At 47.1% G+C, this 26,628-nt stretch overlaps 1 protein-coding gene across 5 annotated transcripts; it reads left to right on the top strand.

Moving 5' to 3' along the window:
• The first annotated feature begins 4,272 nt into the window (after positions 1–4,272).
• LACTBL1 (lactamase beta like 1) lies at positions 4,273–25,017 on the top strand. Of its 5 annotated transcripts, none has more exons than XM_038160007.1 (8): positions 4,273–4,398; positions 5,008–5,095; positions 8,340–8,481; positions 10,309–10,418; positions 13,269–13,426; positions 15,199–15,446; positions 18,488–18,593; positions 20,439–25,017. In XM_038160007.1, exons 2-8 carry the CDS (start codon positions 5,075–5,077, stop codon positions 21,415–21,417), a joined length of 1,764 nt encoding a protein of 587 aa, XP_038015935.1. In that variant the 5' UTR covers positions 4,273–4,398; positions 5,008–5,074; the 3' UTR covers positions 21,418–25,017. The 5 variants fall into 5 exon arrangements, with proteins under 5 accessions (XP_038015935.1, XP_038015934.1, XP_038015938.1 ...); XM_038160006.1 differs by having other exon boundaries at positions 4,274–4,398; positions 8,337–8,481; positions 20,439–25,016; XM_038160010.1 differs by lacking the exon at positions 4,273–4,398 and having other exon boundaries at positions 5,078–5,095; positions 8,315–8,481.
• Positions 25,018–26,628: the final 1,611 nt, after the last annotated feature.

The following is a 26,628-nucleotide window of genomic DNA, read 5'->3' as shown; positions in this document are numbered from 1 at the left end:
AAGCATCTGGGCCTGATTCATCTGCCCAGTCTGTTTCATTGAGGCACTTTTTCTTCCTGACAATTAAAAAATCTGACCACAAAATATCCCCACCAGTCCTCTCTACCAGCAAAACCAGACCTTGCCATGTTCCCTGTGTGGGGACCTGCTCTGAGCTGGGGGCTGGGCAGCAGCTGGGGCCTTCCTGAAGAGCTCTAAGTGCCTCTTTTGGCAGGAAAATGGCAGGAATACCCTTCAAGGCAGAGAGACTGAACAACAGTACTGGGGGAAAGCCATAGGGAAGAGTTTTTCCTTATGTGATCATGGAATCATAGAATCCCAGAATAGTTTGGGGTAGAAAGGACCTTAAAGATCATCTCATTTCAACCCCTGGCATGGCTGTGGTGATGAGAGAACCTTGGGTGAGCAGAACTACCACCCAGCTGCTCACTTCCCCAAAAATTGGGGGAAAAAAGGTTCAAGAAAACTCACAGGCTGGGATAAGATGGGGAATTCGCCAATTACTGTCACAGGTTTAAACAGACACAATTTGGGGAAAAGTAATTTAGTTTGTTGCCTTAAAATGTGGGTGGTTGGAAACAAGAAAACAAACATCAAACCAACATGTTTCTTCCTCACTCCCCAGTCTTTTCTCAGATTCAGTTTTGCTTCTCCACTCCAAACTCCCCTAATCAGCTCCCTCCAAAAAAAAGTGGTGCAAGGGACATTGAGGGCAAAAGGTCAAGGTCACCACAAAAGGGTTTCTTCCTCTTGCTCCTTCCTCCTCACCTTTCCTATGCTCCAGCACAGGAACCCCACAGGCTGCAGCCCTTCAGGAAAACCTCCTGCAGTGTGGTCCTTCATGGGCTGTGTTTTCATCAGGAATATCCATTTTCCCTGGAGTGGTTCCCCATGGGATGCTTTGTGAGTGTCTGCCATGGCATGGTCCCATCCACAGCTGCAGGGAACATCTGCCCTGGTCTGAGTCCTCCTTGGGCTGCAGGGAAAATCTACAGCCCCATGGAGCCCCTCCTGCTCCACCTTGCTGCTCCTCTTTCGCTCCTCACCGTGCTCTTTCCTTCTTCCCATCTGGCATCTCCTTCCCTTTCTGAAATGTTTCCACAGAGGCACCATCAGCTTCACTGGTGGCTCAGCCTTGGTCACAGAGCTGACTGGGACCCCCCACTGCACACCTCGGCTCCCCCAAATCCTTCCTGTGAAAGCCCATGTGGAATGGCAAGCTGCACCCCCAAATTCAGCTGGGGAAATGGCATGGGAGAGGAACTCAAGAAGAAGGAGGAGTTTCTGGAAGCAGGAGAGGTGTGGGGGGCCCAACAGGTGCTGCAGGAGGGAAGAGGCTCTGTGTGGGGGGAATTTCCCACACTGCTGATTTCCAAAGTCTCTGCATCAGTCACCTGAGTGCCAGAGGTTGTTTCTGGGCAGGGACAGAAAAATAATTCAGCTGGAGAGAGCCTGATGGGCATTCTGGCCCTCTGCTGTAGGACAAGCTGTGTAAAACACCTGATAATGCAGCTTTCCTTGGCTGGCAGTGGAGACAGATGCAGCCAGACTGGGAAGCTCAGGACCTGGGCAGATCTTTGTGTTGATCTGCAGCTGAGTGGGGGGAAGCCTGAACAGCCCCCACCCAGCTGTTTGTTTTGGTCATTCCCCATCCCACTGACTCCTGATCAGAGCTATTCCACGGATTGACCTTTGCAGCCCTTTGGTGTTATGAAACACAAAATCCTTTGGCTGCAGTGCCTTCCTGATGTTCCCTCCTGGCTGTGGCTCCCTGAGTCACAGGGATGCCCTGGGAGCAGGAGGGAGAGGCTGCCCTGGAAACCACATCATCTTCTTAAGCCCCTTCTGAGGTTTCTCTAAGCTGAGACCCAGTGGAAAACCATTTAGTGGCGGCCACTCTCAGGCCCCCCAATGATGGGTTGAGAAATATTAGTTGTTTGGCTTAATAAGTAAGTTTTAAATCAGAATAGGTCACTTGGAGCTATAACATTGTGTGGTTTAGCTCCTTGCTTAACTTTCCTTTCTTGGTCTGAGTAGCTGGATTTGCAGAAGCCTCAAGTCACAAGCTCTGAACTCTCACCCAGATGTGCTTTTGGGTGGAATGGAGTTTATTTTCCCAGTAATTTTCCTTGTAGCTGGTACAGAGCTGTGTCTTGAATGCAGTAGGAGGATACTGCTGATAATACACTGATGTTTGAGCTGTTGCTGGGCAATGCTTTCCCTAAATCAAGAAGGGTTTGGGTTCCCAAGCTCTGCTGGCTCAGCGAGTGCTCAGGAAGCACAGAGCAGGAGATAAGGAGGCTCCAGCCACCAGTGGAAGCTGCAGCTCCACAAGGTAAGAGAAGTCAATGGCCTGTGTGCGTGGAGACAGAAAGAATCCAGTAAGGTGTTAGAAAACCACAAACCAAAAATCACCCCTGGAGGCATGAAGAGCATGCACAAACTGCATGCACAGCACAAACTGTGAGGGTAGAAAAGCCCAGGGATCTCTTTTTTTCAGGGTCCCTCTGCAGAGACACTCAGCTCAAGCTGCTCCCATTGCTGCAGCACCCAATTTTATTTTATTTTTTTAATTTTCTGGAACAGGATGTCTAAGTCTGTGCTGCAGGGAGCAAAGGGCAAAGAAACTTTTTTAACAGTTTGACATCTTAGGTGGGACCCAAGACCACAATCTGGGATCCTTTCATCTCCAAAGATCCATTACCAGCAGTATGTAGCTCCCCTGCGACCTCTGGTGTGGGAGGCTGTGGCCTTTAGGAATGGAATTCTCCAATTTAGTGCTCCTGTGCTGCCCCATGTTTCCCTCTCACCCTCCACCTGGGTGGCTGAAGAGGACAATTGGAGGCATGAAAGATAAAGATGGTGGGTTGAGACAAGAACAATTTACTGGAAACAGCCATGAGATAAGAAAATGAACAGCAACAATACTAAAGACAAAGGGTGTAAGAAATTATTCACTTGGAGAAGAAAAAAACACCCAGCAATAGGCAACACCCAACCACTTCCTCAACTGAAAGAGACCCCTTTCTCCCTTCTCCCAGAAGAGTCCATTTCCCTGCTCCCAGAAATTCCACTAGGCGATACAGAACAACCTTCAGGTCCTGGTCATGCCCCTTCCAAGCTCCTGCAAAAACTAACACTGTCCTGGTCAGAACCAGGACCCAGGCTCCGAAGGATGAGTGTTCAAATTCCATCAGTAGATTTGGTGGAAATACTGGAGTGAGTTTCTCTATACTGGGGGCTGGGGGGGTTGAACCCCTCTCCTTCTGCTTCCCCAGGCACAGCCTGGTCAGCACAAGGCACACACAGAATAGGATTTAAGTCCCTCTTAGTTCCTAAAAATGATGGGAAAATAGACCCAGCACTGAGAAAGGAATGCCTTTAACGGAGGTACTACAAAACTGGGAAGAGAATCTTTGGCACAGCAGGTCTATCAGAAAAGAACACAGATATTTCATATGGGGAGACAGGATATTTATAACCAGAGATGGAGCTCCAGCAGAGCAGTAGCCACCATAAGGAACCTTTGACAGCACAGACTCATATTTCTGAGGCATTGACTAGGTTCCCAGGACAAAGGGATTGTTGGTATGTGGGGGATAACTGGCCATGAGGCCACCATAAAGAACGTTGGTAGCAGGGACAGAAGAAAACCAGAGTTCCCAGAATTGGGAACACCAAAACCATGAGGAGCCTGATCTGCTTTAATCAGTGAAGAGGTCATCAGCAGCTCCATTCACCAAAATTTGGGCACAGCTCTGGGGCACGGGCACACATTCCACTGGATATTTTGGGCACTGTCAGACTCTGGGCTGCTACTGGAGATACTGGAAGGAAGGGATGGTACTGGGGAGAATGCCCCTACCTGTGAAGATCGGAAGAAGGAAGAGGATGTCAGGATCTCCTGAGGTGAATAATCCCCTGGATCTGGAACTTGACTGGGTGCATAACCACACCCTCTTCTTTGGAGAGCATTTATTATGTACTTTATAAATAATATAATATTATGTAATATAAACTGTATATGATGTAATAGAATGTAATATGATTTATATTCTATAATATTATATTATATATTATATATAATATTATATTATATAAATATAATAGCAGTCTATTATCAACATTTCCAGTTCATAGCGTGTTATGGATACCCACACCACAGCTCCCCATTTTCCACTCTGCAGTACCACTGGAGCCAGGAAATCACCAGCAATCCTCCCTCTGGCTGCATCGCTGGACAGATGCTGTGCTGCTTGTGGAGGGGTGAGGCCTGGCCCATTAATCTGTACTCAGAGAGGCTGGCAGCTGGATTAGTGCTTCAGATGGTCTTAACATCTGCAGCTGCAGGACAGCCCCAAATTCCTCAGCTGGAAGCCGGAGGTAGCAGCAAGGCTGGTAAGAGCTCTTTTTGGGGGGTTGGGGATTGAATTGCTGCTGCCAGGTAGATGGATGAGGGATATTTAATGGTAGATTTTGTGGGAAAGATGGTGGTGGTGGTGGTATTATCCTGGCACTTCCAATCCTGTCATACAGCCCCTTGGCTGTGGGTGTGATTCTCAAGGGTAAGGGGGTGTTGCTGGCTGTGTAGAGGGAACAAGGCAAAGGAGCCTTGCAGGCGGGGGCTGGAAGGACCCTGTGGAGGAGCCACAGTGAAAATGCGTCAGCCCTGAAGGTCTCAAAGCTTCAGTTTGTTGTGTTTGGAGGTGAGGTGAGGATGGTCAAGGGAAATGGGAGGTCCAGAACTTGAGGGTCAACACAAGATGCTGCCAGACCAGAAGCAGAGAGAGGGAAGGTCCTGCTGAGGACTTTTGTGGTTACTGTGTTTTATTTCATAGAATGATTTGGGATGGAAGGGACCCTTAGGACCACCTCATTCCAACCCCCATGTCCCCCATGACCCCAAAGCCAGTCTTATCCCTGCAGCTCTTCTTACTGAGCTGGACTTTGTTACCTCTTTGCTCTGACTGCTTTTTTCCTGCACCAACTCTGTTCTCTTCATCACAGGGGTTTATAAACCCTTTATTTGTGGGGACCAGCAGCGGAGGGGATGAGAAGAGCCTCCTGAGCAGCCATGGAGGGGTTACAGCTGCGGGTAAGGATGCCCTCATGCACTTCCCACTATCCTTCAGAGTGCCTGGCAGATAAAGTGGAAGAAATCCCAGCTCCATCTCTGTCCTGTGAGCCTGGGAGCTGGGAATGACTCCCTTGTCTGTCACTGTGGGAGAACTCCAGGAGGCTGTTCAGGATTAAGCCCAGAGAGTGCCTGAGCTCCCGGCTTAGCTCTCCATGTCCCCTCCCCTTGAGCAGCTCCCCAGGCTGGCTGGAGGCACTCAGGGACTGGCCCTCTCCGGCATAATCGCCTCCTGTTCAGATGTCAGGAGGAGATCAAGCTGCTATAAATAGATGGTGAAGCCCTCCTGGTTTCAGCTGTGATTCACACACATGCCACAGAGGCATTAAGAAGAATTAACATCCAATCTCTCAGGCACTTTCCTGTGCAAATGCCATGCTGTCCCTGTCACTTAAGCTCCTTTCCCAGGGGAGATCAGCAGCACTCTCTGGAGGGCCTGGATGGGCCAAATGGATGGGGAAACCCAGAGCAGGACTCCTGGGAAGATAAACCTGGAGCAGGACTTGTGGGGAGAGAAAGGCAGCTGCTCCGGCCGGTGCCAGAGCAGCACCTGCCCGTGATGCAGAGCTGCCTTTGGGAGATGCCCAGGGCTCCTGCTCCCTCCTGCCCGGAGCTGAGGCTGGCCAGGATGGGGCTTATGAAGTGCCCACACGTTTGGACAGAGGACAACAGCCTTTGGGACTGAGGCAGCTCCTGGAGGTGGTACGTGAGGGGCTGGGGGTCTTTCTAGCTCTCCCTAATCCCTTCTGAGCTGTGTCTTGACCAAGCAACCCTGGTGGGGCAGGACAGTGACCTGGGTGGTCCAATGGGAATCCTCAGTTTTTCTCCCCATCCTAATTTTGAAAAGCTCAAGGGAAACAAATGTATCCTACTGCTAGGCTGTCCCCATGGGGAGCTGTGTGCACTCATTCCTGCAAGTCTTTGCATTCATTTGCATGTGTTTAAGTGCTCAGTGTCCCCCTCCCCCTGCCTTGCTGTGTCTGTGCTGTGAGCTGTGACAGTCACAGAGACACGGAGTCAGGGGGAAACCAGAGGAAGGTGAGACCAGACAGGTCCAGGGGTGGGAATTGTGATGAGGGTTTATAAGGATCTGTCCATCTGCTTGCCTGACAGTCTCCCAGGTGCAGGGGAAAAGTGGTATTTTCCCTGAAAAGTAGTTTGGAGGGTAGAGCATCTCCTCGGGTGAAGGAATATTTCTCACATGGTCGGGTATCTGATGTCCCATCAATCAGGGAGAGATCCATATCTCTAGGCCATGGTATTGCCAGGGTTTCTTTGCATTCCTACTGGATCACAGGGCAGAGAAGGAAAAAAGCCTTTCAGAGCACTCATGATCCGCATGAAGTAAAGGGGAGTTTGGACAGAAGGATAAGTTTGGACTAAAAGATGCGCTCAAAGTTGGTATCTTTGTGTCATCAGTTAGTGGCCCAGGGAGTCTGGAGCCCATGAGATGAGGAATACAACAGAAAATAGTCTTCTCACCTTGTTCTGTGGCACTCAGGAAGCAGGGCTTCTCAGTGACGCAAGGAAAGAGGCAGAAAAATGGTCAGAGGAACTGAAAATTGGTGGAGGAGTCAATGTTATTAAGATGGGACTAAATCTAAGAAAGTCACCCATGAGCACTCCAGGGCAGAGGGCCCTGTCCCACTCCTTTCTGCAGGAAAACAGCTCCAGGTGACATCCTTGAACACACACTGAGCCACAGTGTGAGGTGATTAAAGAGAGCTCAGCACAGGCTTTTTCTTGGGTGATGGAACTTCTTGCCTGCTAGGGCCCTGAAGGAGGTTGGTATATCCAAACAAAAATTGAATTGGTGTCAGAATGGAATTCCTCTATTTAGAAACAAGTCACAGGCTGGAATAGGGACCTGGAGAGCTCAGGCAGGCTCAGGTGTGAGTGGGTCTGCAAGCATCTGCACAGTCTTAAGCCATCCTTGAATTTTAATTATGTTATGGAAGAACCTGACATAAGCTGCTTTCAGAAATTCCTATAGGAATGCCTGACCAGGCTGAAGGTTTTCAGGAAAAATTATGATATATTTATGTTATTATGCAGAAAGTGGAACTGCAACTCAGAGTTCCAATGAAGGCTGGAAAACCCAGCTGGATCCACAGAATGATGTGCGAGTCTGGGAGAGGCTCTGCAGATTCCCTGGCTGTGAGTGACAAGGCTCAGTTGGTTTGCAGAAGCTTTTACATGAGCTATCCTGTATCTCTAAAACCGGGGGGGGGAAGGCTGTGTGGAAATCTGAAGGGAATATTTCAATCTGTCTATCCTACAAGTGAGTCCAGACAACCTGAAACAGCATAGGAATGTGGAGCATATTGGATGCAAATGGCAGGCCATATGTTTTATAACATTAATTGCCAAACTTTCAAAAGCACCCTCCTGACCTCCTGCAGGCAGTGAAGGAGCACAGCTCAGGCTCAGGCACCTCCTCATTTGTCATCTGTTCCTTGTTTTTCTTCAACATTGATCTGGTTCTCTCACCAACCTGGATGGTCTCCAGTGTTGTGAGAGCTGCACACACTCAAATATCAGGCAGTTTTCCAAAACATGGCATCTGTAAATGCCAAGCTTACAGATGGTACGTGATAGAATGGGATTTACAGGCACAACAGAGAAGGGTAAGGGCAGCACAGAGTGAAAAATTCCATCATTCATCTAGAAAAGCTGGATCTGCTCAGATGGTCTGGCTGGTGGCTGCCATGAACAGATGCTGGACTCTGGAAAAAGGGACTGGAAAGATATCCAGGAATAAGTCATGGTGATTGAGAAGGGAGGAAGTGAGAGCTGTAACTGAGACTCCTGCCAGGCTGGGATGATGAGCTTCACCTGCAGGGAGGGGAGAAGGCAAAAGGAGTGGTTGGTGTTCCACAAGAACCAGCAAGGGGAGGAGAGTTAATGGCTCACAGAGCTCACTGAAAGCCAGGAAGTAATTTCTGGTTCCAGTTACCCCAACAAGGGCTGGTCTGCCCTGCCCTGGTGCAGCAATGTTATTGAAATTATCCCAGCATAGTTTGGGTTGAAGAGACCTTAAAGCTCATCCCATTCCACCCCCTGCCATGGGCGGGGGCACTTCCACCAGACCAGGTGAGTCCTGTCCCTGCAGCAGCTTTGTTCTCCAGCACAGGGGCCTCTCTCCAAGCTGACACACCAGGTGTTTTCTCTCTCTCCTAGCCAATTCCTTTTCCATTCCCAGCAGGCACCCTGCAGCCGGAGCTTCCTCAAGCTCACTGCCATGGAGGTGAAGTGGATCCATGTCCTGGTCATCTTCCTCTTCCTGCTGTCCATGGCCATGACCGGCTGCTTCCTGTGGCAGTACAGCCTCCCCAAGGTGGAGCCCAGTGAGTAGGGGGTTTAACATAGGTCATGGTGTGGCACAGAGATTTGGAAGACTAATAAAAGCTTTCTTCCCAAAGAGCACTTCCCCAAACACAGATTTCGCTAGAGAGCAATAAGGCAAGGCCACAGAGGAGGTGAGGGCTGGGTCGATGGAGGTACCACGTCACTCTGCTGCTGTCCAAAGAAGCTCCATCACTCCTGGCCTAGATTTGGATAACTGCTAATGAGGCATTTTGTTTTAGATTCTTTATCTTTTATTTTTTCCTGTTGTTACTCCAGTTAGTTACTCCAGTTTAGAAACAGTTTTTTTAAATACCTTACCATCTGCTTCTGCTTCAGGGTTTGCTCTCTTTCCTATTCCCCAAATCTTTGCTCTGGCTTAAGCCCACTGGTTCACACTAGAATTCATGGAATCACAGAATCACAGAAAGGTTTGTGCTGGACAGACCTTAAAGCCAATTCTGTTCCACCCCTGCCATGGGCAGGGACACCTTCCACTATCCCAGGTTGCTCCAAGTCCTGTCCAGCCTGGCCTTGGACACATCCAGGGATGGGGCAGCCACAGCTTCTCTGGGCACCCTGTGCCAGGGCCTCAGCATCCCCCCTCACAGCAACGAATTCCTTCCCAATATCCCATCTATCCCTGCCCTCTGGCAGTGGAAAGCCATTCCCCCTTGTCCTGTAACTCCATCCCTTGTCCCAGGCCCCTCTCCTGCTCTCCTGGAGCCACTTTAGGGCCTGGGAAGGACTCTAAAGCCTCCCTGGATCCTTCTCTTCTCCAGGAGACACCCCCCCCCCAACTCTCCCAGCCTGGCTCCAGAGGGGCAAGGGGCTCCAGCCCATGGAGCATCTCTGTGGCCTCCTCTGTTGTTTATAGAAAACTCAACTGATCTACTCAAGGCACTGCATGCACAAGGATTAAATATACACAGTGTCAATGGATCAGAGTTTTAAGTAGCTGAAAGGTGTCATAAAATTCACGATGAAGGTGCTAGAAGTATTCCAGAGACCAGGGATTGAAAAGGTTTCAAACCACACATTTTTATCTCAGAATACCAGACTGTCTGTAGGCTGTGTGTATCCATCCCTGTCCATCTCCAAGATTTCCTAGTGCCATTTCTCTCCTCACCCCTATTTCTGATGCTTCATGCTTACCTGGTAAGCAAGAAGATATCATTTTGTCCCCAGCTGTCAGAGCAGGGTAGCTGTATTTATGAACACCTTAGGATCAGCTGGGAAAATAGTGCCTCCAAGTAAGGGAGTTCCCATCTCTCTCGAAGTTTAAAGATCTTTGCTGGCCACAAAAATTTAAGCTGTCTATGGGATATGGAGGATGCAGCTGATTCAAGGGACAATGGAGTGGGTGTGGGGCCTAGCAAGTGTTGTAGTGCTGGATTTCAGGTGGCCCTCACAGGTCACTCCTGGCCCCATTTCTGAGGTTATGATACAGAGATGACTCTTTGCCACTGCTGTCCTGAACCCCAGCTCACACTTTCCTTTAGACATGGGCAGGCCCTTCCAGGGGGCTAAACCCACTGCCAGGCACTCCAGAGTCTTCTGCAGCCCCAGTTCTTTACTCTCACAGGTTCCAGAGTTTGTTGAAGTACATCCTGTGTCCATCCCATGTTGGAATAAGCAATAACAGGGCAAAGTGTCCCTGCCAGCCCTGTTTTACATCAGACAGAAATAATTCAGCATTGTCCCTTCCCTACACAGAAGTATCCCTTAGGCCAATGCAAGCAAGAAAACTCGTGGGAGCTGCTGGGTGAGGTTCTAGCTTGCCCATGTGTCTCTTGAGGTCACCTGTGTCACCCTATACTGTTTTCCAGATCCATCCGTGATGGAGGTGAGGTCAGAAGCTGTGCAGATGTGTCCTCGCTATCCTGAGCCAGTGCCACTGGACCACCCCCTCCCCATCCTGAAGGAAGCACTGGAGAAGGTCTGTGGGGAGGAGGGAGCTCTTGGCTGCTCTTCTCCAGGGGAGATGGTGGATTTTGCCACTGAACATCCTGGGGAAGGAGGTGGGGAATTGAGGAGGGGGAGAACATGCAAACCTAGAGATGGATGTGTGAACTGCTTCAGTGAGCAGTTCTCCTGCCCAGAGGGTGAGCTGGGATAGACAAACATCATCACTTGTCCATCAGAAGGTATGGTGAGCTTCCACCAGTAAAAAATAATGGCTCTTTGCATCTGGTCCCCTATTAGGCAGCCCTCATGTCTTGGAGAGTACATGGCTCAGGTGCTCTCTGGTTCCAATTCACCAGCCAGGGCCAAATTTTCTTTCTTTGCTGGCTTTCCCCACATCCCGTTTAAAAATTTAAAAATGCTTGTACATAACTCCAGGGAAGGGAGTGGAGGGGAAGGGGAAGTGGAAGAAGGTCTGCATCTCTCTGGAAGAGGGTGTGATACACTGTCATGATATTCTCAGTATGAGATGGATCTGATATTTTAGCCCTGCCTGAACTTCTGGTAGGCTCCATGAGCTCTGGGAAAATACTGCAGCATTGCTCTGACTGTCTGGACCATAAGAATAATCATGCTCTGACAGGACATTCCCTATTTTTAGCCCCTATCATGTGCTCTCTCACTTGTCTCCTCACAAGCAGAGGGCAATCAGCACTGTAAACAATATTCCAACGTGCAAGTGAATCAGGGATTTAGAGAGTGAAAAAAATATGTTTTCTGTTATATTTTATGTTACTTCTCTAATAATCCATCCTATTATATTTGCCTTTTTGTCTGCCTTAAGGCACTGAGCAAATGTTTCCATAGGAACATCCACCACAGCCCTGAGGTCCTGCTGCTGAGAGCTCAGGACCAGGTTTGGGCAGTTTCCCTGCACACACATGGCTTTCTCCACACTGCATTTCAATTCTCATCCCTTCACATCCACTTTTATGAAGTCTCTGCCTGTCTGCAGGTCCAGGCAGGTCTAAAGGTCAGACTTTGAGAAAAGGAGGACCATGATTGTTGACATGAATCATAGACAGACATGAGCTGGAAGAGACCTCAAAGCTCACCCAGTGCCACCCCTGCCATGGCAGGGATAGCTTCCACTGTCCCAGGCTGCTCCAAGCCCCAGTGTCCAGCCTGGCCTTGGCCACTGCCAGGGATCCAGGGGCAGCCACAGCTGCTCTGGACACCCTGTGCCAGGGCCTCAGCACCCTCACAGCCAGGAATTTCTTCCCAATATCCCATCTAACCCTGCCCTCTGGCTGTGGGAAGCCATTCCCCCTTGTCCTGGCACTCCATCCCTTCTCCAAAGTCCCTTTCCATGGTCTACATGAGAGCAGAACCTCCTCAGGAGGTGCTGGAGCACCAGATGAATGCATCTACAGATGTACCAGATAGGCCACTGGTCCATGGGGAGGGAGAGCAAAGGACCCTGACAGAAAAACTTGGACACAAGCTGGATGTTTCCACTTGCTGCTCTCAGTGCTCTTCCCCTGGCCATTCAGTGAAGAGATCCCAAGGACATGACTCAGTTTGGCTTTTCTTGCCTCAAATGCTGGGTCTGGAAGTGCATTTCATATGTCTTAACCATGATGTGCAAAACAAAACATGTGCCTGAAAATGCAAATGATATGCGCAAGATGATGGCATAGGTTTGAAAAAATCCCAAAAGGGCAAGATTGATGCATTCTGCTTGCAGGAGGTGGGTGCAGAGCTGATAAGGAGTTCTGTATAGCTTGATGAAGAGTTCTGCATGGCCCTGACACAACAGGGAGCCAGGAGCAACCACAGCCCTTCAGCTGCTCAGAGCTGTTTCTCAGGTTGTGGTTTAAACAGAAGCCTGTGGGAAATAGTAAAGGAAAAAAGGTTTCTAGAAAACTGGGAAAAGTAGGCTTTAGAAATAGAAAGAACAGAAAACTTAGAGTTAAGTTGTAGCTATAAAGTCTGAAAGCAGAAAAAGTTAAAATTGTATAGCAAGCAAAGACATTAAACAATAGCTTGAATCTTAGGTTTGGTTAAGATAGACCTTAAGACTGTAGGAAAATTTGTTTAGCAGGACAGTAGGAGATTTTAAGCTTAGTAATGGAGTATTGTGTATTGTCAATAGAAAGAAGACAAGCAAGCATTGTGTGAAGTAGGTGTACATGTACTTTTAGTAATTGGCTAAAACAATTGTCTGTTAGCTTTAGCAATATGCTATTGGCTAGAAAGTTTTTGTAAAGTTCTATAACAAAGAAATCTTTGGTTGTTGCTGGCTGTATGTGAGCTTTGCCATCTTTGAATTGTCTCAACCATGTAATGAGGCTGATGGTGCAAATAAAGCTCAAGGAAAGTATCCCAGCAGTACCATCCCATTCGTGAATGAAGGAAAAAAAATAATCACACCAACACAGAGCCCAAGCTCCAGAGTGTTTCATGGCATGAGAAGTGTCATGGGTATCTGAAAAATCTTTTTCTCATACGTCTTTGACCCTAAAATACTAGTACAAAGAACAGATGTGCAGAATACAAATTTAAAAATAAGAAATTGCAATTATTACCTGTTGACATTTGGCTTTAATCATAAATATTACAAACCTAAGCACCACATTCTTCTACACAGTGGATATGTAGACTGAAAAAGGACACTTCAAAAAGGATAATTCAACAGAAGCAATTCTAGAGGAAACGGATAAACAATTACAATACTTTTTTTCCCAAAACACCGTTCATAGGATCACTCTTGAGTGCTTGGGAGTGATGAGGGTGGATGACCTGAGCCTTCTATTGCTTGGTACAGACTGGATGCATTATAAGACTCTTCTTTTGGGAGTTCATGGTTTCCCTTTCTCCCCAGGTGGACCAGATGCTGCGGCAGAAGATGCACAGCTCCGGCCTCCCGGCCATGTCGGCCATCGCCATCTACAATGACACCGTGCTCTGGACGGGCAACTTCGGCAAGAAGAACGCCTCTGACCCTGCCTCAGGGGTGCCCAACGAGTACACCATCTACAGGTGAGACACCTGGCACAGGTGTGAGAGCCAGGAAAGGGCACACACACCTATGGAGAGCTGGTACCTCTCGTATTTTCAGGGACTCCCATGGCAGGAAGGAATGATGCATCTGACTCCATGTTCTCAGAAGGCTAATTTATTTCTTTATGTTACTATATTATATAAAAGAATACTAAACTAAACTATACTAAACTATACTAAAGAATACAGAAAGGATACTTACAGAAGGCTAAAAGATAATAAGGAAACTTGTGACTCTCCCGCCAGAGTCCGACACAGCTTGACCATAATTGGCCAATAAGTCAAGATAATTCACAGCAGAAACCAATGAAACAATCACCTATTGGATAAACAATCTCCAACCACATTCCAAAGCAGCAAAACACAGGAGAAGCAAATTAGATAATATTGTTTCCCTTTTTCTCTGAAGATTCTCAGCTTCCCAGGAGAAGAATCCTGGGCAAGGGGATTTTTCCAGAAAATATGACAGTGACAGGTACCTGCAATAGAGACGCTGTCACAAACTGCAGGTCCATGGAGGAAACTCTGCTGGCTTATGCTGGAACTTTGTGAGACAAAGTGAATTCCCAGATTGTTATATGCTGGTGGTTTACTGAGTTACTTTGGATTTATTTATGGTTTTTTTCATTTAATTCTGACAATATTTTAAATTGGAATAGCAATGACTCTAAAGAACCTGAAAACATTCTGTTCCTTACATGGGAATGGCTTCATGTCCAGGGCACAAACCTGAAGACCAAGAGCTGGCACAGATTTGGAGAGTAGAGAGAAGACAGTGCCACAGGTTTAAAAAAAAAATAATAATAAATGTTGGTTACGGAAAAGCTGATGTTTGGGATGAATATCTGCAGAAGACATAAAGCAGACCCATAAATTTATTTATTGTTCCAGTGAAGTCAAATTCATATTGGTTGTTATTTTTCAGGTTTAAAACAGAATAAAGTTCTTAATGTGTGCTAAAAACCAAAAAACCAAGATGAAGGAAATGCTTCCTTTCTCTAAAGATCAATTATCAGTGAATTGTAACTGTGTTATCTAAGAAACATGGGCTGCACTGTGACTATAAAATTTTGTCCTCGGAATGAACAATTTTGGACAGCTTCTGCAGCTGTGATTATCTGTTTCTTCCCCAGCTGTATAATGACATCATGCTATTTTTCCTCCAGAACCATTGAATGATTTGGGTTGGAGGGGACATTCAAGGTCTGCTTCCAACCCCCTGCCATGGGGCCAGAGTCAGGGCCACGGCTCGAACCACCAACCTTTCAGTTAACAGCCAAACGCGCTGACCAATTGCGCCACAGGGACAGCCTGGTTAGACCCAAAACCTGTGGGAATCTGGCATTTAGGGACAGTTTGGTAGTGCTGGGTAAATGGTCCAACTCAATGATCTGAAAGGTCTTTTCCAACCTAAATGATTCTGTGATTTTAACCTTAAAATTCCAATAAACTACGTGAGAGTGTTTATGGTATTTACTAACCACTAATTTACAATTTATGTCTTTTTATGAATGCCAAGTGAATAGAAAGAGATCAGCAGCCCACTGCACTGCTGGAGACATTCAGAGGTTCTGTTGCAGTCTATAAATATTCACATTTAAGGATTTTAATTCCAGCTTCCTACCTGTATTTTAGCCATTCCCTCTGGAATGAGCAAAGGTGTAACATGTAAAATCACGGTGATGTCTTCTTTCCTCTTGATTCATGGGCTTCTTAATGCTAAATTTCTCCAAATGTTTCTTTCCTAACAGAATTGCCAGTGTCTCCAAGATCTTCCCCACCATTATGTTGTACAAGATGTGGGAGGAAGGAAAAGTCACATCCCTTGATGACCCATTGGAGCGTTATGTCCAGAACTTTGTTATTAAGAACCCTCTGGGGAGGTTCAAGGACTCAGAGCAGAGATACTCAGCGGACGGCCTGGTGTTTTTGGAAAAAGGCTCGATGCCCCTGAAGCCATCCCTGGTCACGCTGCGCAGAATGGCCAGTCAGCTCTCAGGTGAGGCAGCTCTGAGTGTCCCTGGGCCTCTCTGCCCTGGAAAGACACCTCAGAGAGAGCAGACCATATTCCAGGAACAAAAAAAGCTGCTGAGTGGCTGTTTCTCAGTCTGGACCCTGTACAGTGCATTTCCCAGGGATCAGGCAGGGCTCTTGGAAGCAGGGTGTCAGCAACATCATGGAGTGCTCCAAGGGGGCTCTTGTCCAGGACACCTGCCAGGAAAGGGGCTGAGATGAGGAGGTTTTTTCCCCTGCAAGGTGAACACAGATTCCTTTCTCCTCACTACCATGACCTGAAATCAGGTTCAAATTGCACAGCAGTATTTTGTACTCCAACCTCGAGCACTCTCATTTTTCTGAGATGTAGAGTTGAGGGTCAAATCTCTTTGCTTTGAATAGAAAGACCTTGATTGCTGAGCTAAATTTAGCTGTCAGTGTGGTTCTTGATCTGGGATTCCTGAGCTATTTATAGCTTGGCATTTGCTGTCAGAGAAGTGTTAATCTGCAGCTACCTTCAGAATTGGGGAACTCATACATCAAGGGAGAAGGAGCTCACAGGACTAAGAACTTTACCCTTTCTCTGAAACAAAGCTGCTAATACTTGGCTGAGGGATTACAAAATGTAATGGCCAAAGAGACTGTGCTGATATCACATGTGGTATTTTGGTCAATCTCTGTAACACTTGCATTTTTCCTGATTGGAATAAATGTGCTAATATTAGGACCTAAAATCAAAATAGCATGTCTGCAACTTGCAGGACCTCAGGATGGGGTACAGCATCATCTGAAGAAGGCCAGTAAGAAAATGAGGGCTCCCCAAAATTGAATGATACTGAAAGCTCAAAAGAAGCAGATAAACAACCCAAAGTGGCCAGTGGCCACATCCCTGCCCAGCCCCTCCCCCTGCAGACAAGGTGTGGCTCCATCCAGCCTGATGTTGTCTTCAGGGGCACCAATTCTGCCTGGTCCTCTCTGACTATCCTGAGCACTTGAAGCTGCTCTGACTGCTCCTGTCACCCAGGGAGGTGTGACATGCACCCCAGAAATGTTGTAAAGAGCATTAGTCAAAAGAGTACCTGGTTATGGCATAACTGCTTGTATTGTGCAGCCCTTCCATTGCTTCCATCACTGTGTTTGATTTGTGCTCAGCTCTTTTTATGCTCTTATGTATTTTTGGATTTTAGAATGTGGCCCAAATTTCCCAGAGCACCCCCAAAGGACACACCAACCCTTGGACCCTGACAATTCAGCAGAAGGAGGTGTACAGTCTCAGAATCCCAACTGCAAATCAAAGGAATATTCCGGTTCCACTTTCTGTTTGCTGTGTGTCAAACCCCAAAAAGGAATAAGTTCTGCTTAGCACTGGGATCAAAGCCACTGTATGACACATTGTAAAGTGGGTTTCATCTAAATTCTTCCAGTGGAAACTGATCTGTAATAGATCCTCATTATCTGGTCTCTCCATTGCATATTACAGAAGTAACTCCAAAGATTTTTCTCCTCAGCACCCGATGGGCCGATTGCTGGAGGGAAGCTCCAGCTTGTTAGGACTGTGATTTTCCAGTCCACACAAATGACAGGATGGGATGCGATTGTAAATTATTAATAACGTGCTTGTCACTTCAATTAGCAGCCTATGAGGTAGAAATCAATGACTCTGGATTATATTATGCTCTGGTTTATCATTTCCAATGAATCTCAAGGAGACACTGCACTGCTGTCACAGAGCTGGTGAACTCTCCCACCGCTCCAACATTTTCTTTGCTGCCACTGGGGCAAGTACATGATGAAGGAGCCCATTGTCCACTGGAAGATGTCTGCATGTCTTATCTGATTGTGCAGCTGCACAAATAACCCCAGAGCAGGGGGCGGAATAGTGCTCTCACTCCAGCTAAAATGCCAAGTTCAGACCAGCTGAGAAAAACAAGTGTTGCTGCCAAATAAGAATGGGGCTTCATTCAGCCTTTCCAGGATGCAGGACAAGAGGAAAAGGTCTCAAGTTGCACCAAAGGATGCTTAGATCACATATTAGGAAACAAATTTTCAGAGGAAGGGTTGTAAAGCATTGGCAAAGATTGCTCAGGGAAGTAGTGGAGTCACCATTCTGGGAGGCATTCAAAAAATGTGAGAAGTGGCACTAGGGGACATGGGTTAGTGGTAGACAGGACAGTGCTGGATTAATGGTTGGATTCCATGATCTTGTTGGGCTTTTCCAACCTTAGTGAATCCATAATTAAGAAATGGCCACTGAGCACACAATTGTAAGTCATTTTTCTGTCAAAAACATACAAATCCCAATTTCCTCCCAAACATCCACATCAAAGTACATGGCAAATGGCAGCAAGGATTACATACCAAAAGTGATCCAAGTTCTGGCCTAGGCAAGCCATAGATCCTGTGCAGAAGAGCTGGGGTGATTAAAAAAGTACTGACCAAAAAATTTTAGGGAATCTGTGTTCAGTGAGGAATGAAAAGTGAAAAGAACTTGATATTTTCTGCATTTAGAAACCCTGAATAATTAGAAGTGGAAAGAACCTTGGTTTTTTATATTCAGAAACCCTGAATAAGTGTTGCTAAAGATGAGGGGGAAGATAAAAATATTTTAGGCCAAGCCTGGAGTTGTCCAGAGAAGTTTAGGCCCTCTGTGGTGAAGTGTCAAAAATGAAGTCCTGCTAAAAGGAGCTGTTACACATGTTTGTAGTTAAGGGAATGCAGTCACATGGAAATACAGGGATTTCCCAACACCCCATTTGCCCCTCTCTTCCACACTTGGGGATCCAGGATAATTTCCATCATTCCTCGAGACGTTTTCACTGAGATGCAGCAGCCCCGAGTTGAGGCTGGGTTTGGACCTTTGTGAGCCAGAGTCAGGAGTCCATGACTTGAGGCCATGTCCTGCAGCCCAGCAGGAGCAGGCCCTTGCTGTGTTTCCAGAGCTCTTGTGTCCACAGCTGGTGCTTCCATTTTGCCATTGAATCTTGCCTTTGTTCTGTCTTCACCAGAGGCATCATTTCCACGATTTCTCTCTTTCCCGTGGCACAGGTCTGCCCAGGAGGCTGCGATCCACCAGCCTGCTCTGGAAGGGCAGCACGCAGGACGCCCTCGCGCTGCTCAAAGACGATGTCCTGGTGGCCGACCCAGGAACCAGGTCAGACATACTCCTTTAGGAGCTTTTGGTCTGGATGTGTTATCCACCCTCAGCCCCATCCCCAGCCTCCATGGCTGGTGGATATAGGCAGCTATTCCCAAAGGGAGCTTCAGCCATCTCCCCACATGCCTGGCCAAGGCTGGGAAAAAAAGACTGCTGAGATGTCAGTGTTTGGTTTGGTGTTTTAAGCCCAGATGAGCCAAATTAAACTGCTACAGTTCACTTTATGAGCCTTAAATGATGCAGGTTTTCAAAACTGGAAAGGGAGTTTAATTTAAATGGTTTAAATCATCACAGGTTTCAGTTAAAATCACGTCTGTGGTGAGCTGTGTGTCTCTAAATTATCAAAAAGGTCTATGAATGCTTGTTTCAATTCCTGTATCCTGTTAAAAGTCTGTTACCTGGGTTGCAAACACTCAAAAATATAATGGAATCGTAGAATCCCAGACTATTTGGGCTGGAAGGGACCTCAAAGATCATTTTTTTCCAGCCCTCCGCCATGGGCAGGGACTCCTTCCACTATCCCAGGTTGCTCCAAGCCCTGTCCAACATGGCCTTGGACACTTCCCCACAGCCTTCAACAGGATCCAGTGGACAGCTGATGAGGGAAAGGATTCAAACTAGCTGGGAAGAAACTTTCTAAGATTGCAAAATTGTTTGGTAATTAGTTACAGCCTGAAATAATTTACCCAGGATGGCTGAGGATCTACCACTCACTTGTATTATTTCTGTCCCACGACATGTAGGAGTCCACAACAGACATTCCTTAAAGGATTTTAGGATTTTAATACCATCATCTTCTTTGGTATTTTTATCTTTATTGTAACTTATCTGCATTGGTATCTTTATTTTATGATCCCCATGAAGATAAATAAGGACATCCCCTCACAGTCTCTCAACACCTTATTAATTGATATGCTGGTAGTTTTCACTCTCTCTCCTTGTTCGTGGCTATGCTTCCCAGCTAACAGATAACTCTTCCCAAAGGAAGTTCCCATTCACTGATATAGATGTTTCAACATATTTTTCTATGTTGAAATTTAGCTCCATTTCAAATACAAGGTTTTACATACAGAATGTGATTGTTCTTAGGGTAAGAATATATATGTTCACCATGGTTTTATTCAACTAAATGGGCTGGAAAAGGTTGAAGTGGTACCAAATTTATGATCTAAATAGGTCTCAATGAGATGTGTGGCTTCACACAATTAAAAAAACCAACAGGGTTGAAAATTTAATGAATTTTGAAAATGTATTTTTAAAAAATGCCCCTTCATGTTTTCATGCCATTAAACCTCATTCAATTCTGAAGACATAAATCACTTGATAGTTATTAAAGACTGGAGTACTCAAGTTTCTTTAATGATTCCACATTGCTGGATGCTGCTTTGTGGGCTTTTAAGTGCTCTTTAAGTGCTTTTACCATCTTAAGGTAGCTTAGGTATCTAAGTGATTATCCCATGGCAAATCCCCAAAGAGGTTTACCCAGGATTTCGAGACCTTTAAGGTGAGCACCTGGAACTCTCCATGCTGCTCTTAAAAATAATGGATGTTGAACAACTATAAACAGCAAGTCAGGTTATGCAAATATAGAGGAGTTGTTTCTTTTCCATCTCCAGCTCTCTCTGTACATCAGGGTTAAACAGCTCTGCTGATGTTCCCGTAAAACATTTCTGTCTCTTGATTTAACAACAAATCATGGCAACAATATGCAGCTTTTCTCTGTCTCCCCTTCATCTGCAATTCCATAAAATGTTAATTTTTCCCTAAAGAAGAGAGACCCAGCCACTCATTTTGCATATCACTGATGAACAGCTGATCCCAATATATTCCTCTTCCTTCCAGATGCCACTACAGCAACCTGGCCTTCTCCCTGATGGCCCACGTGCTGGCTGACCACGCAGCTGATGGGCAGTACCAGCGCTGGATCTCGGAGAACATCCTCGACCGCCTGGGCATGGAGGACACGGGCTTCGACATCACGGCGCCCATCCGCTCCCAGATGGCCGTGGGCTTCTACGGCAGCCAGCAGCCAGCCCCGCTCTACGACCTGGGCTGGTACCGCCCCTCTGGCCAGATGTACTCCACGGCTGCCGACCTGGCCAAGCTGGCCATGGTCTTCTTGGGCACTTACCACCGCCGGCTGCTCGAGCCCGACACGGTGAAGACGATGCTGACACCCCTGCTCAAGTGCTCCGTGGAATACTTTGCTAACAAGACAGGCACACCCTGGGAGATTAATGAGCAGTTGGGATATGATGTCATCAGGAAGGATGGGGACCTTGATGGTTACTCAGCAACCTTCTCTCTCATCCCCAAGCTCCGCCTGAGCTTCATTGTGCTGATGGCAGGGCCCAGACCACAGGGTGGGGACATTGTGACTCAGACATACGAGTATCTCATCCCTGCCATGGAGACAGCGTTCAGAGAGGCTGACAAAAGCTTGGTTCCTCCTCCAAACCCAATCCCTTATGTTGGCTACTACACCTATTCCAACCTGACTTTCTATGAGATCAAAGTTGGAATTGGTGGGGTGCTGCTCATGCAGCAGTTTGGGCCTCATGTGGAAGAGCTGATCCCTGAAAAGTATCGGACAATCAAGCTCCACCACCTGGAAGATCGCGTTTTCCAAGTCGTTTTTGACAAGGAGTTCCCATGTGTTCTGCATCTGGGTTCTGCCTCCATCTCACTGGAGACACAGAATGGGCAGCTCTTTAACTTCTACCCCTTCGACCGCAAGGGTTTGTCCCCTGGCTTTGACGCCCCGGGACTGAACACCTACAACGTGGTGCGTGTCCTGCGCAAGCCCGTGTTCTACAGCTAAACATTCAGCGCTCTTCCCTCCACTCCTGGGAGCTGGCTCCAAATCTGTGTCTTACCAGACTCTCCTGCCTGTGTGGCATTGTGGATGCCATTCAAAAGGGAAAGTTGGAGGCAAATGACTCTTTTGCCAAACAAATCCTTCAGACTTATAAGACAACTTTAATGACTTGTCATTGGCCCCCAGCAGTGCACAACAGGCCAGCTGGCACCTGGACACACCTTCAGGAAAAAGAAGTGGGAATGTGCTGGTTGGATGTGTTTGAATGCCATAAAAAAAGCCAGGCACTAAAGTGTCCACTCTTATATTGTCTGTTTGATGACTACTGTGGTGATCAGCTACTATCATCAAAGAGCTGAGAATTCCCTGGGTCTCTCAGAAAATGTCTTTTTGTCAGTCCAAGGGTTTTTCCAGGGCTTTTCAAGAGCCTGTCTATTACAAACAAGATCCCTTACCTGGGTTTGCCAAAAGCATTATGTGCTCAAAAATGGCACCAGACTGACACCAGGCCCTGCTTCAGATCCCTGGGGAGTGAGGGTCTGTTTCTTTCCTGGGTCATAAGCTTTGAAAAGTGCAGAGCAATGTGGTCCTGTCTTGGCTCCTTGGCTGGTCCTTCAGAGGATGTTGGAGCAGTGTAGAAGCTGAAGCTCACTGCTAGGTGTAGGAGCACAGGAGCATAAGGTGGGATGCTCGAGGTAGACTCAGCTCTGTGACTGTCTCAGTATGCAGGAAAGTGTGTGAGCATGGTGTGGAAATTCAGGAATCATGGGAACCTTTCTGTATGTTTTGGGCAGGATGTCTGGATACAAACATACCCACTGGATTTCTGCAGCTGTAAGTGAAGATCTGAGGGGAAAGTGCATCAGCCTGGGGAGCACCACCTTGGCAACAGAGCCCCTGCACCTACAGAGTCACTGGTGCATTTCATTATCCCTTCCTGTGCCCACGCCATGCCAAGGCAGGCAGGACAGGGGAATGGGTCACACCAACCCCAGGCAGTGCTCCAGGTGTGGGGCAGAGTGCCTGGACTCCTGCCCAGGAGGGAGAAGCCCTGGAGGTGCTGGTGACAGTGGCTGAACATGAGCGCAGGTGTGCCCAGATGGCCAAGAAAGCCAATAGCACCAGGCCTGTCCCAGCCACGGTGTGACCATAGGACCAGTGATTGTTCCCCTGTGCTGGGCACTGGTGAGGCCCCACCTCGAATCCTGGGTCAGTTCAGTGTGAATGTGGCACCTGGGGTCATGTTTAGTGGTGGCCCTGGCAGTGCTGGAGGAACAGTTGGACTCAATGACCTTGAAGATCTGTTCCAGCCTCAGTAAATCAAAGATACTGTGCTGTCAATGGCCAACACCACCTCAATGTGATGAGAACAATATCAGACACGAGGGCAGACAGGACCATCACAACTGCACAGTCCTGGCTCCTCAATGCCTCTCCAAAATAAGGGGATATTGTGGTTTCAGCCCCGGATGGAGCTGAAATAAAAGCAAGCAGAGGGGCAGGGCAGGATAGTTCTGACCTTAAAGTGAATATCCAAACTGCAGGGCATGGCAGAGGCTACATGGCATGGAAATCCAGAGGGAAGTGTGACAGGGGCACTGCACAAGGTCTTACCGAAACTTGCACAAGCAAAGACCCTTCCAAGTGCACGTTCTGGTATGAGGTGTATCCTCTTGCAGAGCAATATCCTGCTGCTGCTGGTCCACACAGATTCCTGGATGTGGACATGTCTCAGAGAGGATGAGAAAAAAACCCCTCTCTGATCCCTTCTCTCTGATTCTCTCAGTGCTTTCTCTCTGTAGGCTGTTCCTCAGCTTCAGTTTTGAGTAAAGAGACCAGCACTGAAGGCCCAGAAATTCCCTGCCTTTTCTCAGATAATTTCAGTTTCCTGATCAGCACCTGGAACCATGCAAACCTTGCCTTACAGAGCTGCTGCTGTGTTGGTCTCCTCTAGGCTTTGTAGAAAATCACATCCCATACCTTGTACAATGCCATATGTTCAATATTTAGTCTGGGCTATAGCAACAGCAATAAAACCTGTGGAAATGCCACTGTCCTGTGTGGTCACACCCAGAGGGATGAGTGTAGGCACATTTGGTGCTGATTTCCTGAGGACAATATCACTGCCATGACACTCCTGACACAGCCAAGCCCATGGGATGGGATGTCTGATTGCAAGATCCTGGAGTGATCTAATTCTGGTTCTTTTCAGTGAGAGCTATGAGCCAGTGAGGGGCTGTCCTTCTTGCTTTGAAATAAAAGAAGTGATTGTTTACCCTCAAAAGCTTCCAAGAAAAATTAGGATTTATATCCCATGTCACTCACTGGCCAGGAGGAAACGCCACACTGGACAACCTCCATCTGTGTGATGGAAAGTTGGAGATGTTTTAGTTTTCCATCAGAAATGCAGATACTGAGAAGTCTTTTCTAGTGAATCACCCTCACGCCTGTTCACCTACTTTTGGGGGCTCTAATTCATTCTCATTCTTTAACACTCCTGAGTCAAATTCATTTCCTGAGCTGCAGCAAAGCTTATCTCACCAAAGTGGCTCACACTGGGAAGGTGAACAGGAGCTCAGTGTGAGCAGGAGAACCCTTCCCTGACACAGAGGGGGAAAAGGAACCTTGAAAGATCTGTACAGAGGATTTGGGAGAGGCCGTGCATGGCAGACAAGAAAAGGTGGAGTTCTGGGGTAGTCCAGTCAGTCATGGAGAGCAGCCAGTGACAATCCTCAGTCCAAACTTCTCTTTGTAACTTAGTGCCAAAGCAGCATCCTGGGAAGAGCAGAACCTGCTCTGTCACGGGGAGGGAGGCAGTCGGGGGGTGATGGGGGTGACCTGACTCAATCAGCAGGTGTTTTACACCAGCTCTAACAGCTCTGTGTGAATTTGCCTTTTTTTTTTACTTGAACTCTTACAGAATCTAAGTTACCACTATGAATAATGTTTAAGCTTTTGTGTATGCTTGCTGCTGAATTTAAAAATATCCCACTGTTATTTCACCAATGTCAGAAACTGGCTCCACAATCCATACAACAAACATGCAAACTCTGCCCATCTGCTCACATTTCACTGAATCTGTGCTTTAAAAAGTGACTCAATGTGTCTGCAACAGCCTATAGAAACACAGCGCTTAAAAATGTTTTCAGAATTACTCATCAGGGAACCAAACAAATAGAAAATGCTTCATTAACATTCCCAGCATCAAAACCAGACAAAAACAAAACTCACTTTATTGGTTTAAGAGACCAAATTCTGCCCTAAGGAGCAGTAATGAAACCACATAATATTGTAACAGTGTCCCTTAAACTGTAGTTACTCTACAAGTTAAAAGACTCTGGACCACTAAGAATTAGAATAACCTGGCAAAATATAAACACCTACACCTCAGAACTTCAAACCCTTTGAACTCCTTTCTTAGTGAGTTTTAATGACTCCAGTCAGTGGAGTGGATTCCTGTCACGTCAAAGGGTAAAATTAGAATAAATTAACAAATCACACTCTACAAATCCCCAGCCTCCAGCTGGCTGTGATGGACCCAGGCCCATGTGTCATGAGCACCTCTTCAGCTGGAAGGGAAACTCTTCCAGAACCTGCTCTCAGGTAAGCACAAACTCACCACCATTGCCCTGAAGACATGAGGGTCACAGAGTAACAGATCAAAACAAAACAAGGTCCCATTCTAACCTGACATTGGTAATGATGACTTCTTCCCCTTTGGAAGGACTCTGCCTTCAGGAGTATCAGCTCAGGTGAGGATCCCTCTGATATCTGATGTGCATAAAGGGATGGCTGTGCTCCCATTCTCTCTTGCAGCTACACCTCATTTATGAGGACTTTGCTCCCATTCTCTTTTGCAGTTGTGTCCCACTTATCCCCAGCCCTCACTGCTCCAAGCTCCCTGTCCCTCCAGCCCATGGAGCCCTCACCTTTGATCCCTTTCCTCTCAGAGCCTGAAGTGGAGCATATCCCCCAAATTCACATTATCCACATCATTCACATTGTCCTGAAAAGTGCTTTTTCCTCAACATGCAGTGCTCTGGCCCACCCACCCCAGCCCCTCATGGCTAATGAGCAAACATGGTTTTAATGGTCCAGGTAGAATTATTGCACAGGCAGAGCTGAATTGCAGTTATATTACAGTCTCCAGCACTAGCCAAGCTGACAAAAATTATGAAAAAACAATAGAATTAAATTGATGTTTCATGCCCAGAAACACTCAAAGATATAAAAATAGAGAGAAAAAAAAATCTTTTCCCCTGGGCAGGATTCCAGGCCCTTTTGCACATACAAACAGGAATTGAGGGAATACAGCATAGTTGAAGTATAGTCACAAGCTATCACTGAGGTGGTGTGTGCAACCTGTAATTAAGGGTCTAATTATTTACCATGGACACTTGGGAGTCTCCCAGACCTGCCCATTGCACACACAAAGGTTCCTGGCTTCATGGCATTTTGAGCGTTCTGGGCATTCACTCCAAGCCAAGACACAAAGATTATCGCAAGACAGAACACTTACACATCAGGACAGTCCTGCTGCTCCTCCAAACTTCTTGGAAGGAATTTGGGTGGAGCTTGCAAGTCTGAAGTGACCTGTGCCATGCAGCCCCTCACAGGGATGCCACATAGTCCTTCTCAGTGCCATGCTCTGGGTGACAAGGTGGTGTCAGGTCATAGGTTGGACTCAGTGATCTCAAAGGTCTTTTCCAACCTGATTCTGGGATTCTGGCATCCTTGGAGTGTCTGTCTCTCACAATTCCTGCACTTCTCCATCATTCCCACTCTGTTCTCTTCAGCCCAGGTGCTGCCCAGTGGCACAGCACAGGGTAAGTATCTTCTCCCCCTCCTTCCCACTCGTGGTCTGGCTGTAACTGCTCTGGGCAGGTGCTGAGCCTCCCCTGGCAGCCATTCCCGATGCAAACCCAATTATCAGGATTGTGGGTTGGTGCCAACTCTGCCTGGCAGTAGCTCCTGTTTAGTTCCCAATTTATTCCTCCAAGGAGTGATATTTCTGCTAGGGATGGGCAGGCACATTTCATTTAATTTCATCTCCACCTGAACACCGTGGGTGAAATGTGAGAGGCATCCTGCTGGCAAAAGGTTGTGGAAAAACATGGGAAGAGAAGAGTCAGCAGGAGGATGGAATGAGCACAAGAGGGAGCTGAATATAAAAATGTCCAGCCACAATTTCCAATCACTTTGAGATAATTATCA

The sequence above is a fragment of the Motacilla alba genome, chromosome 21 (genome assembly GCF_015832195.1).
Source record: "Motacilla alba alba isolate MOTALB_02 chromosome 21, Motacilla_alba_V1.0_pri, whole genome shotgun sequence".
Lineage (NCBI taxonomy): Eukaryota > Metazoa > Chordata > Aves > Passeriformes > Motacillidae > Motacilla > Motacilla alba.
The sequence above is the reverse complement of the archived record's forward strand: the minus strand, read 5'-3'. Positions and strand labels throughout refer to the sequence as shown.